We start from the raw sequence: 18,591 nt of genomic DNA, 5'->3' as shown, positions 1-18,591 counted from the left end.
AGGGGGAGAGTACACGGATTAGACTGCAGAGAAATTGAAATGACGTGTAACGCATCGAAATGGCAGGAACGTGGCGAGGTCCATGGAGCGAATATACGCCGTGCCATCGGAAATGCTGCGTGTTTGGTCGATTTGGCTCGGCAAGATCGGCGAAATTGCCGACGAATGGCAGAGGTGGTTACGTGTTCACATCGATTTTGCTGCGAGGCTCGCGGAAGAGTTGCAGAAGGCTGACCAGGCCTTGAAACTAGAGGAGGTAAGTTCGCTTTCGTGTAACGACCTGTTACGGACGTTGGACCGACGTTAGATATTTATGTCGGAATGTCCGGCCGGTAGGATGAAAAATGGACGCCATTTACGCGCGATGGGAATTCTATTCTAAAATTAATTTCAGCGCACGTAGCGAGTTGTTGTTATTTACGACGGAATTACGATCGAACGGAGAGAGTCTCCTACGTTTTATTGTTTGCAATCGTGCATTTTGCAAACTGAATTTTTCTCGCCTCGTGCTTCACTTTATCTTACATACAGGTTAGACTACAAATTATAGAAAATATGGCGTATTTTTGGTTTTTTAAAGTCGGATGTTGTCGCGACGTCTTCACAAAATTTCAAACACGCGCGTAGATCTTTTTTTCTTCATCGATCGCGCTTTGTGGTGGATCCACTGAGGAAAAGTTTATCTCAAGCCTCTACTTTCGTCGCGAAGGAACGGAATCTTCTACGTAAATCTGGCAGGGAGTTATCGCGATGTTCCGATACAACAGGAAACGCGAGAACTTCTCTGTATTTAAATGAAATTCCGTTCTTTGAGATTACTCGAGCGGCTCGTGACTATTCAGAGACGAAATTTCGAGATATCGCAACTGTAGCGTCGGCCTCTATCCAGTGTTGTTAAGAGCAAGTGCAATTTTCGGGGAGGTGTGTTGGCGCGCGACGACGACGACGACTCGCATTTGCAGAATGGAAGAAGCACTCGCCCCGGTCCCGATATCGCTTTTCAATAATTTCGAGACACGGTAGCGTTCGCTGCAGTCTCGTGCACGTGTTATCGCGGTTGATATCGCAGCTTTGGAGGGATCGTCGTTAACAAAAGCCTCTGCTTAACCATTTGCGCGACGCGCGTTTACGAGACAGCGTAAATAGAGAAGCGATGGAACGTTCCGCTGGTAGCTCCAGCCCTCTCGGTTCTTTCTCGGAGACTCCCTCGCAATCAGCGAAGTGATACCACGCCTTGGAAGAGTAATGGATCCACGAAGAAAGGCGTCTGTTCGAAAGATTGCTACCAGTTAACTCGAGATGAAACTGTTTGATCGAAATCCGAATTAAAACAGGACCAGCGAAATCCAGAAAAGTTCAGATCCTCCGCAAATCTGTATAGAAATACTGGCTCACTCGGAATACTGAAGAAACGAGGAAATTTTAATCGTACAGCGATTCAATTGGTTCCACGAGGTTTAAAACCTGGTGATTCTTTTCTTTTTCTAAAGATGTCTTTACATCACGCAGCAGAAACACTCTCGTTGCTTTAAAAAATTTAGATTTAGCCTCCAAAATTTTTTCTCGCGATGTGCCACAATCTCAAAGATCCTTCCTTTCAAACTTGCTGTACCTGCTGTACGATTCTATCGAACCTTGAGCGACAAAAATTCGAGGGATCTCCAGCATTTTGCCCCGATGTTTGAAGTTTAATGTAAACAGCGAAGAAAAAATCGTGCGTATCAAGTTTACAAGAGGTACAAAGGGGAGATTTCGGTCTTCGAGATGATGGCGGTAAATTTTCAGAGGCACATGATTCTTACAATATTCGAGAACGGAAGCGTCTTTGTGCTTTCCCGCTTTGTCGACTTTGTCAAAGCGGATTTTGAAATGAAGCCAAACCGGATTGTCACGCGATTTTCTTTCATGAAGTTACAACAGTTCAGAGGGTCGACGATTTTTCATCGAGCGTGCGAATACTTTCGCACTTCACAGCCGCGAAAATTCCAGCGACGTTCACGCCTGTCGGCGAATCTCGAATTCTTTCAACGTAAATTACAAGTTTCGTTTGACATCGAAACTCCGAGGAAGATCGCAAAGCTTCGGCACCTGTTTCGATGAAAATTCATCGACCTGGCGCCCGATACTTGATACTGATCGAGCTGTTGAAAGTTTCATTTCTCCCTCCCACTTCTGGCAAGACTATCAAATTTCTCAATTTCCTTGATCACGGACCCCTTCTTTCTCTAAATATCGGAAACTTAACGTCGTCGAAGGTCGAGCTGGTGGAGCATGATTTACGCGACTCGTCTTACGGGAATCGTGTCTCGCTGAATCCAGCCAAGTTAACCTTGATCTTTCGCGAGACGACGCGACACGATACGGCACCAAGGAGGCAACGTTGTTGTTTCCTTGTCTCGAAAGCTCAGGTGCTTTGCTCGCCTGCTTTTTCGCTCTCTCGGAGATTTATATGCGACGCTGCATGCTTCAACGACGAGGGAATGCGTTTAAATCTCTCTTTCTTTCTCTCTCGTTCTCGCGGCACGCTTCTTCTTGCGAGTGACTTGGCAAACGAAAAATGGAGAAACCACGAAGGGGAGAGAGAGAGAGAGAGAGAGAAAGAGAAACGGCTTGGTGTGTACAGTGTTATTGAACGATCAATCTTACTTCGGGAATTAAAGTGTATCGAAGTTGGTCGACCATTCCCGGGACTGTCGTCGAGATTTAAATTTCGATATTTCTTTCGTTTTTAGATCGTAAGATAAAATGGAGAATCGCCGATTAAGACGATGGACAGAGACTAACGAAAGATTCTTCGGAATGTAGAAACTTCGAGAAAGTATTCGGTATAGAAAGAAAATTTTTCATTTTTCATCAGAAAGAGAGAGAGAGAGAAAGAAATTTTTTACCTTCATTGTTGAAGAAACTGCTCCGTTCCAAGATTCCTCGAATATTAAAATTGATAATTCCTGCAACTCCGGAGTAACCAAGACGAAACAGAAAAAAACTCCAAGCTTATTTAAAGAAATTTATTTAATTTATTTAAAGAAAAGTTATTTAGAAAAATTATTCCTAAACTAATACTACAATTACAATTCGTATGAAACAACATTTCGTTGAAATTCACACCTGTACCGAGACTTTTACACGAACGGTGAATGAAAATATCGTATTTCTGGCCGCGTTAATGAGAAACACAAAAATACGTGGAAATTCCGGTCTAATTCTAGCTCCACTCTCTGACATGTGAATTCTCACTCACACACGTTGCTTGGAGGTTTCGCGGAGGCGGCCGACCTTGTGGACAACGGAGTTTAGTCGAAACGACATCGGACGACACCGGACGATCAATCGTACCGTAATATATTTAATAGCGAGTGCAATGGGCTGGCTCGTGTTTTAATAAGAGAGGCGTCGCGTGGGAAATAGTCAGGGCCACGGCGAACGTATTAAAACCAGGTCGCGGCACGTCAATGAAAATGCAATGAATTTGAACAGAAAAAAAAAAGAAAATGAAAAAAGAAAAGAAAAGGGATCGCGTGACGGGTTGATGGACAGTTGTTGCTCGAGATAACCTCGCAAACACAACGTGGATTGATCGTATCGTATCGAATCGTTTGGCTATTCTGTCAAATAGAAACCGCGAACGATCGAGGGCTTCGAGTTTAATCGAAAGAGCGTGTTTGCTCTGAACAGCTGCAGGTTAAAACTAATTTCTGCGGAGTTTCTTGAACAGAAAGGTTCGAACTGTTGACGAATAAAAAAAAAAAACCATTTTAACCTGATCGTTAATTGACCATTTAGCGTAAACGCAAGTTTCATTCAGTTGCGAGTAAATACGAGTTCGTTGTGTCTGATTGTCGCAATTTAATTAAAAACGCGTCCACGGCTGGATAAATTATATGGAACAACGCGCGCGCACGCGCGCGAGAAATTCTTCTTCATTTTTGCTAATTTTCAGTGAATTATAAATAATACCGTCGAGGTCGAGAGTTTTTAGATATAGAGCAGCGATGGTGGGGCGTTTCTCGGCGAGGAAATTTTCGAGCGTTGCACGCGGATTGCAAAATATGATTAATGGACTGTGAATTTTTATGCAAATTCATATTTTCATATTCCTCTCTCGATTAATTAACCAAAGTGGGAGGTTTCATTTTCATTTGTCAAACATTCTACACAAATATTCTATAAACTTTCAGTTGGAGGATGCAAAATTATTGCAAACGATCGGTGATGATCTTGATTTGTAGAAATTGTGAAATTGCTTTACGAAATGCCGGGCAAAGTCAACGTTATTCGGCGAGAGCATGTAGACGTTAAAACCGAAATTATTCGTTCCATTTGCAGCAGTCTGGTGTGTGTTTAAATATTTGAGCCGAAAGTCACGCGGTCTCGGCCCCGATAAACCTGTAATTATTCGCGGAGCACTGTAACAGCCCTCCGATCAATTTATGCGGTCCCGGTGGTAATTGCTGCCGTCTCACGTTCCTCTCACGCTCGGCGAGATAAGCGGGTTTAATTTTCATTTTAATATGCATTAATCGTTCTGTTTGCGCGAGCCAAACTCCCGAACGGCTGGCTGGCACTGCCGCAGAGGCCACCTGAAAATCCCTCTTTCTTCCCGAGGTTTTTTCCCACCGCCGTAACACGTGCCATAAATTACACCGGCCTCGTAGACGTCGGACTATATTTCTGTCAACGGCGTTTAAAGTTTCGCGAGAATGGCGGTGATAGTTCTTGTCGTGAGTCGGCATAATCTCGCGTAGTCGTACATACGTGCTAAAGGAGTTGAGAGAAACTTCCGACAGGGGCGAGAAGGAGAGGGAGAGGGACGAAAGTTGCAAAATAAAAGAGAAGGAAGGTGGTTTGATATGAAAACTAATTCCTCCGGGCTTTCTTCCCGGCTGGTTCTCTCCGAGGTAACTTTTCCCGATGATTTATAAGCTCGTGCTGTCCCCGGCCCGGCCACCGAGGGGATCGACATCTGTTTGTACGTACCAATATGCGGGTTTATGACAATGCATCATCGTTCGGGAGTGTCCGGATACTCGGAATACCATTTTCGACAGGATGTATTTTAGTTATCAAACTACAAATACTGCACGCTGAAATTAAATTGTTTTTATGTCAGACATTTTATTTAGATTATTCTAGTATATAATAATCGAGAATATATCCATTATATTCTGTAATAATATTTCTAGTATAATTAGTTATAATACAACTTTAGTATGCAATAATTCTAATAATAATTAAAATTGTTGCTCGAGAAGTCCAACGCTTTATTCCGGTTCTTTGTTCGCAGGAAGGATACCAACCGACGGAAGAATCGAACAAAGTCATGGTGGATCAAGAAGGTATAAATTCGTCGAGGATGATATTCATCATATTTGTTAGATTCGAATTTATTGATTCTATATTTAACAACAGCTTATTTCGCCACAAAGGTTTCATCATCAACTAGAGACTGCAGATTTTTATTCATTTTTACATTTTCATGCAAATCAAACACATAGAACCTATACGGATATCATGAATAATCAGTATTATTTGTACTTCGAATATTCTGCACATTTTTGTACTTTTAAATTTTTCGCGAGTGCATAAAAATCCGCTCGGAATTGACAGGCATTTATCAAAGAATAGAGTGAAATAGTTCCGAATAAATTTCGAAAATTTCCGTCCAGGAAGATTTAAAAAAAAATAAAAAAATTATATCGCCGGGATTTTCTCAATGCCGAGTCAATCGTTGAAGTATAATTACCTTGCGAATTGTAGAAATTACATCACATAGTCTCGTGAAACGTAATAAATACTTGGGGGGAGAATACGAGCAAAATGATCGTAAGAAACGGCGACACAGTTGAAAAAAAGTGTATCACAGCGGTTGACAGTCGCGCTTATCGCGAGATAAATCCAAGACTCTGGCGCTATCATCCTCGCGTAGTGCTTTCGCTCGGGCCTTAAACAGACTTTACGAGAGGCTGCATCGGCACAGTCCCGCTGCCTTATCTCGCGAATTTCTCGCATTTAATAAGCAATTCTACGTGTCCCGGTTATTACGCCAGTGAATCTCTGTCGACCCGGGAATTAACCGTTTCGGAGGGACGAGAGAAAGTTCCCTCCTTTGTTCCAGCCCGTCCCGTTCGAGCGAGACAAAGCACCTGCCGCCGTCGTCCAACTTTTTCACCGCGATAAACAAACCGGGGAGAGGAGTTTCGCGATTTAATTAAGACGAGTCTTGCTCCCTGTCCCATATAAAAAGCGTAATCTCGATCCTTCGTCGTGGACGATTGTCAGCAGGCGATTAAACCAGCGAAACTATTTGCTCGAGTGAGTGTGCGGACGTACGATCGTGCGTTGGACACTTGGATCGATTTGTAACGAAAGTGCACGAGGAATTACTGTTTGGCCGCTATCGATAAATTATCAGTTTTCGTTAAGTGTTTCGATGATCGAGACAGCACTTGCAATACCATCGGAACGCGATTCATCGACGTGTCCAACAGTATTTCAATACGCGATTATATTTTTCTCCCAGCCGATCTGAATTTCGGTGACTACTAAATTGATGATTAAATTGGAGCGATTCCGATTTTGCGGGACGATTGCCGCGAATTTCGTTACCAATATCTCGTTATGCGTCTGTTTTATCGCGACGTCGCGATGAAATAATAACGCGGTATGTGGCGCGGCAGGTCGCGCGCGATAATGCGTGGTTAATTAATGCAAGAGTACCATGCACTTTCGCCTATCAGTTTGGCGAACTGTTACATATTCCACGAGGCGTAGACATTTGAGGGAAACCCGAAGAGTAGCTAATCAAAAGTTGAAAATCTTTGCGAGTACGTAGAAAGAAAAGAGAAAAGAAAAAAGAAAAACAAGTGGAGAGCATTCGACCATTTGTTTTTCGTGCAAGTATAAAATGAGAGACTGAAACTGTAGTTGTAGGATTAATTTGAAATTAGTGAAACGGGTCGACTAAAATTATTGCATTGGACTTAAGTTTTCACGCATAATTCACATGTAATAAGCTCTCTTATCCTTTTCACTATTTTATTACACGGGGCAAAATTAAAACGTGGACAAAATTCGCAAACAGTGTTGGAAGAAACGTCCGAAGGAAAGCTGGGAGAAGAAGAAAACTCCGAAGCAATGCTGCTGGCATCGAAATCGGGAGAGACAGCGCCAGAAGACTCGAGAAAGACAGTGGGAGAAAAATCGAGGGTGACGTCCGAAATGGCGAACAAGGAGGACGAATTCACAAAGATTTGGCCCATAGGCACACCATGGGAGCATTTGGGAACAAAGGACGACAGTGACAGCGAGCCATTCGAAGTAAGAATACTCGCTCGTTACTTCGCTGTTACAGATGAATACACTGCCTAGCGTTTATCACGTCCAACAATCTCGTAAGAATCAGTTTAATCTTTCGAGAGAGGCAAAAGTCTCTCAAAACTTTCCCTCCCTCTTTCTTCTCTTCCTTTCTCTCCCGAACAACGTCGCTCTTCATTCGAAAAACTTGCAAACTTTCGTTTACACGCTGTAAATCTGTTCTAAAGAAAAAAAAAAAAAAAAGAAAAGAAAAGAAATAAAAAAGAGAGTTTCGTTGCAGCGATTGCCTTTACCGAGGACCGAGGAGGAGATGAGGGCGTTGTTGAAGAAGTTCACGCACGAGGCGACCGTCTATCGATCTTATTACAAGCACTGGAAGGAGACCGCTGAACAGGTGAAAACTACGACGCGGTGGTTTCTTTTTCTCGTTTGAATTTTCCACGTGTTCTCGTTGATTTTATTGCCTTTCGTACAGATACATCGCGTGACAAATTGCGAGAAAATAACGAAAGACTTTCTTTCACAATACGTTTCGCTGCGAGCACTCGATTTCGATAGCTTTTTTTTTTTTGTAATAATTATTGGATAATTTCGAAGATTTCTTTTCTGAAAATTTCTGAAAAGAACTTTCTCGGATAGCAGATTTAGAGTACTCAGCAATCTTTATTTCTTTTCCCGTAATGGATTGATTGCTTTTGTAAAATTAGGGCTTTATTTCTTATCTTCAATATAAACATATATTTATTATCTTTAATATTAATACAATATCGCTTTCTCTTTGGTATCTGGCACGCATTACTTATTATATCTCCATCTTGTCTGTTACCATCTTTCAGAATCTTCTAACTTCCTCTTTTCACGCCATCAATCACACATACATACTCCTGTCTTTCTTATGTCCTCTCTCCCATATCAGATGTCACCACAACGCACAATCACGAATCTATCCCTAATAGCTTTCACTCTCTGTCCACGACGAACAAAATCTACGATCATCTAGAATTCTCACGATACAGGCGATCAAGGAAATCGGAGGTAGATCAGTGCTGGCCACCTTCCTGGTGCAAGGCTTGGACAAGCACGGCAAGGTGAAGAAACAGCTTGCTCCGAAACCGGCGGTAACGATCTCTGAATCACGCGTGCCGCGACTTACTGAGAGAGATAAGAAGAAAGGAAATGGTAACACAAAGTTTAATGTCAAATTTTCGGATGAGGAGCCAACACAGTCCGCCATATTGGAGAACGATACCGCGGTAACAGCAGTGGATGAGCTCGAGGAGCAAGGGGATGAACCGGTAGAGGAAGAGGAAGAGAAAGAGGAAGAGAAAAAGGAAGAGAAAGAGGAAGAGGAAGAGGAAGAGGAAGAGGAAAAGGAAGAGGAAGAGGAAAATCCTCCGTCGAATCCAGAACCGTCGGAGGAGCCGTCGAAACTTTCTCCAGTCTCCTCGAGAGTACGTTCACTGCGATTTACGGGCGAAATTTTACTTGATTTCAGTTTCAGTTTTAAAGTATTAAAGTTTATTATTTCCTGTTTGCGATTTTGTTGCCGCGACTTTGTCGTGTGCCGTGCGTAACTTTGCTCGAAAAGTTTCGCGCGAGTTATTAGATCGCGAATGGCGGCGCATTTGCTGCGGTGACGTACAATATACGTACGTGGAAATTCCGCGGAGCGCATGGAAAACACGGAAACGATGTTTGCCACTGAAAGTACTAAAAATTCATCAAATTCGCGAGCCCGTTGCGCTTTTTTATGACCCGGCTGTTGTCGACTGGGTCACAAATAATTCGAATGATTTACGTTAGATTTACTGTTCTCTCTCTCTCTCTCTCTTTTTCTCTTGGTGGCAGAAGCTAGTGAAATTCATTGAAGCTAAAAATTTAAATTGAAACGAATTCAACTGCACGTTTCTCTCCTAATGACTCGACGCTACCATTCGTTCGAGTTGTTCCAAACTGTAACGACCACTCGTAACTTGATTGCTTCAACGAAGAAACGTGGTGGGAAAAACGTAAGTGTAGTTCGATCAGCTTCGAACAATCGGTGAACCATTTTTTCCCTTTCCCAGACGTAAAACAGTGGACACCTCGTTTTTTGTCTCTGTTTGTTATTTGCTCGATGCCCTGTTTCAAAGAGTTCTTGTTGATTCCCTCTACTTCGTTCCACGTTGCCGCGCATTCTCCTGGATTCTTCGTAGTCCTCGATTTCCCCTCCGTTCGTCTCTCAACTCTTGCGACGTCTACTTTTTGATTTTTCGTTTCTCGTCGGGGTTTTCAAGCTCCATTAGAGGCGACGGCGTCGGGAGTGACAGGGAAAGACGTTGGCGCGAGGTTTTTTGCGCGGCAAGTAGAGAGAGTCCGCGACTGGTCGGACGCGGAGCTAGTGTTTTATGAATTAGGAGGGGACCACTCTTGACTGAGAGCGGGAGGCTCTCGAAATGACTTTTATCTGTCGCTCTGCAAGCACACGATCTTTCACTCGATAGTCGAGAGCGGAAGGAAGCTTGTGGTCCTTTTTTCTTCGTTTGCCGGAGATTTACTAGACGTTGATGCAGCCAATTCGGGTAAGTCTTTCTCTCATCAACGACGATTCGCCGACGACTGATTCGTCCAATTGGACGATATTTTGTTAATTGCTTGACAATCTTCTTTCATTTCTTTTCATCTCTCGAAAGCTCGACAGACGTCGGATCTTTATATCTACAATTTAACAAGATACTAAGAATTGCCTGTATTAGTTAAACTTCGAGTTTTTGTACTTCATTACATTTCCATATATTGTTCTGGACGAAACCGGAGACACGATCGAACTCTGAATGACCAAAAGATCACAGTAGAGTTCGACAATTCCCTCTAGTCAGTTGTTACTCAAAAAAAAAAAAAAAAAAAAAAAAACGCGAGCGATCGAATAGAGCTTGAAACGAAGGATCGATTTTCATTCTCAACAAGTGTGTCTCGCAACGGAGCTAACGTCAACGTGCAAGTTTCATTTTCAATGAACTCCTGGCCCGGACGTTCTCCATCTCGCTGATGTTGTCGATTTTTTTACAGGCGACGAGGGAAACGGCCTCGAGAACGACGGACGAGTCGGAGGGAATCGCCTCGGTAACGAGCGATCTCGTTGCGACCGTCGAGGCGGACGATTTCACGAAGGAGTGCGCGCGTTCGTTGGAGCCGGTGCCTTACATCTTTTATCTGAGGGCAGAGCCGGATATCGAGATAGCTACGGAGCACGACGACGAGCAGGTCATTGCAGCGGATCCCGATCGTGAGAACGTCGCCGGTTCCTACAAGCGGCTTTCCTTCAATCTCACGGACAAACCCTGCAAGGGTGGCAAACCGTGGATACTGTGACAGACAGCGGCGTTACACTGTGAAAGATCACTCGGATCGTTCGTTGAATTACACGTGCGTGATGACAACTGGACTGAGAGTTTTTTTGTTTTTGTGATTTTTCGTACTTTTGCGTGTATTTCGAGAAGCTTACGAGAATACGAGAGTATTCCAGTTGATTTGTATTTATATATAATAGGACGCGTACTCATCTTTTCGTTGATACAGAGGGAGAAGTTTAGAAAATTAATTTTTGGAAACTCAATCTGTTGTTATACTAAACTCGTATGATATACTATAATCTGAGAACTTCTATTTTTCTTACATAAAGCGTGTAAGATTCAACTAACAGGTGGATTCATCGTTCGGACAAATAGAGTTTCCGCGCTTTAAATGTGGAATATTTCTGATGATTGTTTTCAGAAACACATATAATCTATATGGAAATTTTGCACGCACTGTGCAAGACTGAAAATTCATCGATCGGCCGGGAAACGCAAAGTTTGAAGTGTGTCTGCGGCGTTTCTCGCGGCAGCTGCCGCTTCTCCTTCTGCCAGGCTCGCGGAATCTGTCTCTCCGTTGGTAAACTTCGCCACCGATGGCATTTAGATTCCATCCGTGTAATATCTCGGATTCGGCATCAAAGACGACGTTCCCTGTCAGCGGCGTCCGACGTCGGATCTACCAACGGCTTATTGTGCAACGTCAAAGCGAATTGCCACTTGCCCTCAGACAGTAATTTTAATCCCTGCGTAATTTTGTACTTGCAGATGCATTCTGAATTCTGAATTCCGTGGGAGAATCGATTGAAAGATGAAGGAAGAAGACGGTAAGTCTCTCTACGTCGAATTATACGACTTTAACGATTTTTTTTCTTTTCTTTTTGCATACCTGATTGTATTATTCAATTTAGTTCAAATTCTCGTCAACGAGATGTTATTTTTTCGCGAACGAAACTAAGGAAACTCATTGATAGAAATATGAAAATTCGCGTAAAGACAATTAAAGTCCAAGTTCGCTTGGAAATTCAGCGCAGTGTTGTCGATCGGCATACTGCACGAAGTATTTCTATACGATTGTTTTTGCATTCGATTTTGGGATTAAACACGCCTGTCCATTAGCCACACGGTAGATATTAATCAAGTCGAGCCGATATTATTTGTTTTTAATCAGCTAGTCTTCCAATCGACACGTTCATTGCTACTGGCGCGCGTGTTGCGTTGATTCAAATATTTAAACAATCCTGCCAGCACGAACGGTACATTTTGGTTCCTTTTTCTCTTGTATTTTGGAAAAACAACTTGGAGAGACAGTACATGTTGGAATGAAAATTATTGCTACGTCGCGGATTTTTCTCTTACTCGTGCAATATTTGAATAATCTATCGGTGATTGGAACTGGTCGAGAGGTGGTTTAGAAAGTAGAATTATATTTGAATAAACAAATGAATAAATGACGAAGCAGTGAACAAACATAAACATATGCTTCAATGTGGTAAAGAATATTTGGCTTTCGTAGTGTTTTCAGTCCAAACTTTGATTATCTATCAATCAATAACTTGAAAAATCACTCTTCAATTTCGGTAACTGTCAGCAAGACAAAAATCACTGTACAACACTTACAGTTTGCTTCTTAGAAACTTTCTTTATTTTTTAATTGAATCTACTCCGACAGAACCTTATCGGCGCTAGTCCCTATATTCTCAAACTTCATTCAGCTCGCCGAGAATGGCTGAACTCTGATATCTGATCGATTTCACGACTTCGTCGTATTTCTGAGTCGCGTGTCCAGAATTTCGCGTTGAAAAGGAAAAAGAAGATAACTTGAAAAGGAAGATCTTGGCTCGACTCGTCATCTCGCGCAGTTGGAAAATTCTCCTCGAAGCGTAACATAAATCAGATCCATGACGAAACGGTGACGGAAAGTAACCAGCGTGACGAAACTTCGATGAAGAAGGAACTTTTGTTCGTGGAAAATTGTAGGGCGAGTAGGCGTCAATAAGCGACATCGATCGTTCACCATATTGTGGTTTCCGCGAGACTAATTAAGAACTGCATAGGCGTAATTATCAGGAACACACAGTGAAACAGGTGGCGTGTGTGCTGGCGGATACGCTCGGCGTATTATCCGCTCGAGGTGTAATTAATTTTCAACGATGGCAAGTTCCGCCGTGTCGTTATCGTTGCCGCGTTCTTGCGCGAGTTTAGGGTGTTTTATAGGGGAAGGTTTATATGGGCCTCTCTCTCTCTTTCTCATTCGAGAAGACAAATGGATTTTTTTGTGGTTGAAGACGAGAGTTCTGCGAAGACAATTCAGCAATAGTTGACGAGTCGAGAAGAGTTTTCTAAAGATATTCTCTTCAACTCCAAAATTAAATAGAAAGACAATTTTGGCAGTGAAATTGATCAACGACATGTGGTGAATATTATAAAGATGAATGACAGTTGATACATTCTTGAAAACATAATACACGGCCAAAAAATAACGTCCTACTAAAATAAAGAGCAGAAATTTGCGAACGCTCTAGTAGTCAATATTTAGAAAGAAATAATTTTTTAACATAGTAAAAAAATCATGTCAAAATTAATAAAATTAATAAAATTAGTTTTTTCCTTTTTTTTTTATTTTTTTTTAAAAAAAAAAAAAAGGTGGGAAGAAACTTTTGGCCCACCTTATACAACGTGACAATTGATCAAAACGAGCTGACGACATGTTAAATCGATTGTTAAATGCGAGTGAATATCCGAATGTTTGCAACTGTCTGAGCACACAAGTGGCTGTACGTACATAAAGAAAGAAGCACTTGACGAAAAGAAGGAAGGAAATGATGAAAAAAATTTGGTCGACTGCCAGAAATACCGAGATTCAGATTGGGATTTGATCTTCACGTCCCAACGATCTAGAGGACCTCTACACGTTATAATAAAATCACTTGAAAAGATCAAATCCCCTTCGGAATTTTGTAGACAGATTTCCACGTACTCTGTGCATCGTGAATCCTGAATGCAGTCTGTTGGCGCAACCTTCGAATCAATCTTCGCTCACTATCGATATCTCGCAACATAAACATCCGCCCAATTTATCGAGAGCGACTTTGCATAAATCTTTCGCGCGAATTTTCCCTCTTCTCCGAAGGAATCACAATGAATATCAATAATTTATATATAACATTGCGAATAACTCAATTTTTTGAAATGACAAAGATATTCCTCCAATATTGAAAAGTGAAAAATAAAAAAGATAGAATTTGCCAACGCGGATCGATCGAAAGGAATAGAATGTTGCTCGTTAACGGATGGAACTTTCAATTGGAAGATTCTAAACGAGCTGCTTAAATTCGGATGGAGAAACCGATTTCTCCTTTTGGGATCAAATTAAACGGCCAGAAAATCGTAAAAAAAAAAATGAATTATCATCCTCCGACTCTTACCTAAGAGTCTGTTCAACTGCTCGCGAAAAATTCCGAAAAATTTCGCGGTCGCCGAGTTTCTCGTCCTTTCCATTTTTCTTCTCCGCTAGCTATCTCGTCGTATTTGTGTCTCATTAATTTCAACGGCCACTCGGTTTTTCGAGACGCCGGCGTTCGGAAGAGGAAAGTCGAAACTCTGTCGAAAGATTACCTTTCGGCGCGTAATTTTCGAGGTTCCTCCTCTTGAAAGGACTTCGCGAAAAAGAAAGAAGAGCGAAGAGCGAGCCTGCGATGGAAACACGCTAATAAAGCTCAAAGGAATCGTTTACAAAGTAAAATGATGATGCTATCAAATACGAAAATCCGTGCATGTGCGCACCGAGAGAATCTCTCCTCTCTTGCCTTTATTTCGCGACACCATTAATTTCAACTGCGACAGTGGCACTTCAAAAGAGAAGGACGAACGTCTCTCGTTGCACGAGGCAGAGAAGATCTCTCTCTCTCTCTCTCTGTCGTTGCTCTTCTCTCTGGCAGCTTTCCTGTGGCGTGTGATTTACTCGATACGAAAGGCACTCGACGCGAATGGCACAGGCGAAATAATTTTTAATCTATGCGTGCGTTATCGATCGCGAACGAACGAACGGCACGCAGCCTTTTCGCAGACGACAGACACTGGCAGTCTACTGTGTATTAACGATATCAGTGTGAGACGTGATTTACAACCGACGGGCATAACTCGCGTAGAATGTCGGGACTATCGATATTTTCTCAGCTCTCTCTCTCTCTCTCTCTCTCTCTTTGCCAAAGAGTGATTTACAACAACTGCATCGAGTCATCGATGCTCTGGCAAGAACCGCGTCGATAACGGCCGTCTCGTCGAAACGATATTTTATTTTTCTTTTTCTTTTTTTTTTTTTTTTTTTTTCGGAAAGAGTCCTCGGACTTCTCGAGGGGATTTAATAGGACGTGCAAGTTTTAATTGGGATCTACCGTTTCCCCGCGAGTCCCTCGGGGATTTCTTTCCTAGCTGCTTGCCGTTATAGTTTCGCCTGGCTTTGTCGGCAGTTGTTTGCGAAACACGCGCAACTGGCTGTGCGTACCACCTAGCGAGAAACGCTTCGGGGTGGTGTACACACACTTTGGAGGGGCGCGGGAAAAAGTTGAAGGATAAGAAGAAGTCGGGCAAATTGAACTGCCGAACGCGTGGTTCGCGAGTATTACGAGACGTGGAACTACCGCCTTTGCAATTGCGTTTCAATTTGTCGTTCCGTCGTCGATTCCTCGTCGCGTCAATTTGGTTTCTCTTTTCTTTTTTTTTTTTTTAATTTATTTGGCATTCGAGCGTAGGATATTCCGTTTTACGTAGAGAAGAATTACACTGAGATTTTTTTTTAACGGGTCGGTCTATCAATTCAAGATTAATTATTCTCCGAACAGATTACTTGCAGGAGGAAAAAACGCTATTAGCGCGGGCATATATATTCTAGAGACATAATGTCGCTCGTAAAAGTGTCGTTGGGACGCTCTTTTGCAATAATTCACCAATTAATAATATCGGTAGCTCTCAGGGGACAAACGATCTCTCCGAATTGTAAATTTTTCTTTCAGTATTCATAATTTCACGCGAGCGCAAGTGCGTTAATGATTTAGAATCCACTGCGAAAACTGAAAAAATCCGGGGGAATCGTTATTTTTGAGACTTTACTTTCGAATTCGCCACTATACCTTATGTAAACACTTTGATCCTAGAACGAAGTCGATCAGTTTGACTTTATTAACTTTCAAAATTTGGTATTAAAATATTGAGTCAGAGCTTGATTGGATAGAAAAAAATTGTAGTCCCACGTAATTGTGAGTTTGTGAATTTTTAATTAACAATTTTTAATTCTTCAAAGCGAAGCTCAACATTTAAATATACAAGTTGTATAATGCTTTTTTTAATATATCACGTCTGATGTGACTTCACATTTTTCTTTGAAGAAAATCAAGTAAGACAGGTTTATTCAGATCCTCTCTCTCGATTAAAGATGAATATTCAAAAAAGTATATCAAATCATCGACGAAGGTGATTGTTTTTTTTTATCGTTCTATTGTTTCCAGAGATTCTATTCGATCGCGAGCGAGCGAGAGAGAGAGAGAGAGAGAGAGAGAGAGGAGCTTCGTCTCGCCTCGTTTCGGCGTAGCCCTATTTTCACGGTCTGAAAAGCGGAGGACTATTAATATGATTCGAACTCTGTCGAGCCCGCCGGTGATTTATTGTTCCAATCGCGGCACGAAATACAGAGGGGTAGCAGAGGGAAAGCAGTTTTGAATCTAGGCTTATCGATCACTGGCCGCGAGGCTACCGCTGCTGCATGGAGCTGCTCTGGGCTCTCGGGAACAGTAGAAACAGACGGCCATATGTTAGCCGCATTAGTACGACGAGTGACTTTCAATCAGCTTGCGCCGCCGGCCCCCTTCGCACGGGGGTGGAAACACTCGCCGAAACGTCGATACTCCAGGCTTCTCATGTTCCTTTCTCTTGCCCTCGATTTGCTTGTCGATTGCCGCGACAGTACGCCCGGGCAGTTTCACAGTGGATATCTTTCCTATGAAATTCGATTTCGCGTCGTTGAGCCCGACGAAGAATTTACGAGGCCGCTCGACTATAAGTCAGCCCGATGCCGAGTTCTTTCTCTGTTTTTTTCTTTCGTTTCTCCGTTTTTATTGAACCAGCGAGAGTGAAACTTCTCTTGTGGGAAATCGTACGAGTTTACGCAAGTGTTTCCAACGAAAGGCGCGCGGTAATTACTCGAGATTTCCAGCGTTGCTTCTCTCTTTTTCTTTTTTTCTTTTTTTTTCTTCGAATCGTAACTCGAGACGGACTCGCCAACTGGCCGGATAAAATAATTTTCAACTTCGTTTCTCGTCGCTTCTGGCAAAGATCGAATCATTTCGATACCACTTCGAGCCAATTCTCGTAAAATTTTTCGAGAATAATGATTGTTGACGTCTGTTCTTCTTTTTCCTTTTTTTTTTTTTCGCATTTTGAACTGACGTGTTTCGGATCGAGATTTACCTTTCTTTCCCATTTGGTAAAAATCGAGCTGTTTTCGATCTAATGTCGCGAATCGCGAGTGACTGATGCTCAAAATCGGAAACGTCGCGCCGATTTACCACGTTTTAATAAAGCTATAACAAATCTCGGCGAATCGATATTACGATGAACGTAAACAATTTGTGGACAGCAAACGGCAAAATTCAGAGCCGGCAGCGTAATATTTCGAGCAGTCTCGTTTCAGATGAATGTCCCTTCGTTGGATGGTCAACGAAATTGAAAATATTTTACATTTCCATCATTTAGTATTTCGACCAATTTCGTTAACGTGTTAAAGCGATCATTATTAACGTAGCTTTACTTGAGAATAATATCCAAACGAATTATTTATTTAATAAATAAATCCGTCCAGAAATCGGCACCAGAAAGATTTCATCAGAGATAAATCCACGAAATGGAACATTGGAGAATATTTTCGCGGGAAAATATTTCTCTGCTGAAATTCCAGAGTTCAGCAGCTTGTTAGAAAAAAAGAGAACGTGCAACCACCGTGATATCATCGAGCCAGTAGTTTCGCGAACTTAACGCGGTTATCGCGGTTGTAATTTATTAACATCTCGTGATCGTGAAAGGAGGGTGGCACGTTGCTGACTATGTGGAGATACCGCGATCCACATTTCGCCCCCTACGAGCGTGCGCAGCGCGTCGAAAGGAAGGGAGAAAGAAACAGATAATTTCGTTATCGTCGAGGAAAACGAGCTGATTGTGATCCTTTTCAGGGTGGTGAACTTTATTTATCAGACACCGAGTGCGGAACTCAAAAGGAAACGAACTTTGTTTCATCGCGCGCGTGTGTGTGTATATATATATGATCGTTAGTGACGATCTTTCGATCTGGTATGTCGATTCGAACGTAGAACGCGTGACAATAGTTTCTGAAAGACTTATCAATAGTTCAGAATATTTCTGTGACTCGCTGTAATTTTATAAAGCGCGGATACGAGCTGAACTGTTTTCCCCTTTTCTTTTTNTTTTCCTTTTTCTTCTGACAGTTATTGTCAAATTTATAAGCTGTCATTAAAATAATCATAAGTGATTCTTCGTCGTATGTATGATCGTTAGGGACGATCTTTCGATCTGGTATGTCGATTCGAACGTAGAACGCGTGACAATAGTTTCTGAAAGACTTACCAATAGTTCAGAATATTTCTGTGACTCGCTGTAATTTTATAAAGCGCGGATACGAGCTGAACTGTTTTCCCCTTTTCAGTTTCCTTTTTCTTCTGACAGTTATTGTCAAATTTATAAGCTGTCATTAAAATAATCATAAGTGATTCTTCGTCGTATGTATGATCGTTAGGGACGATCTTTCGATCTGGTATGTCGATTCGAACGTAGAACGCGTGACAATAGTTTCTGAAAGACTTATCAATAGTTCAGAATATTTCTGTGACTCGCTGTAATTTTATAAAGCGCGGATACGAGCTGAACTGTTTTCCCC

At 42.1% G+C, this 18,591-nt stretch overlaps 1 protein-coding gene across 1 annotated transcript in view; it reads left to right on the top strand.

The window, feature by feature from the left end:
- LOC122538980 (troponin T, skeletal muscle-like) overlaps nt 1–10,970 on the top strand; it is a 66,133-nt gene extending 55,163 nt beyond the window's left edge. Inside the window, exons 5-10 of the mRNA XM_043673536.1 lie at nt 67–256; nt 5,285–5,336; nt 7,082–7,317; nt 7,595–7,708; nt 8,331–8,765; nt 10,363–10,970. Of these exons, the coding sequence (XP_043529471.1) occupies nt 67–256; nt 5,285–5,336; nt 7,082–7,317; nt 7,595–7,708; nt 8,331–8,765; nt 10,363–10,665 (1,330 nt within the window). The 3' untranslated portion in view covers nt 10,666–10,970. The remainder of the gene's footprint in view (nt 1–66; nt 257–5,284; nt 5,337–7,081; nt 7,318–7,594; nt 7,709–8,330; nt 8,766–10,362) is intronic.
- Nucleotides 10,971–18,591: the final 7,621 nt, after the last annotated feature.

This window comes from Frieseomelitta varia, unplaced genomic scaffold (assembly GCF_011392965.1).
Source record: "Frieseomelitta varia isolate USP_RPSP 00005682 unplaced genomic scaffold, Fvar_1.2 scaffold_184, whole genome shotgun sequence".
In the NCBI taxonomy this organism is placed as follows: domain Eukaryota; kingdom Metazoa; phylum Arthropoda; class Insecta; order Hymenoptera; family Apidae; genus Frieseomelitta; species Frieseomelitta varia.
The sequence above is the reverse complement of the archived record's forward strand: the minus strand, read 5'-3'. Positions and strand labels throughout refer to the sequence as shown.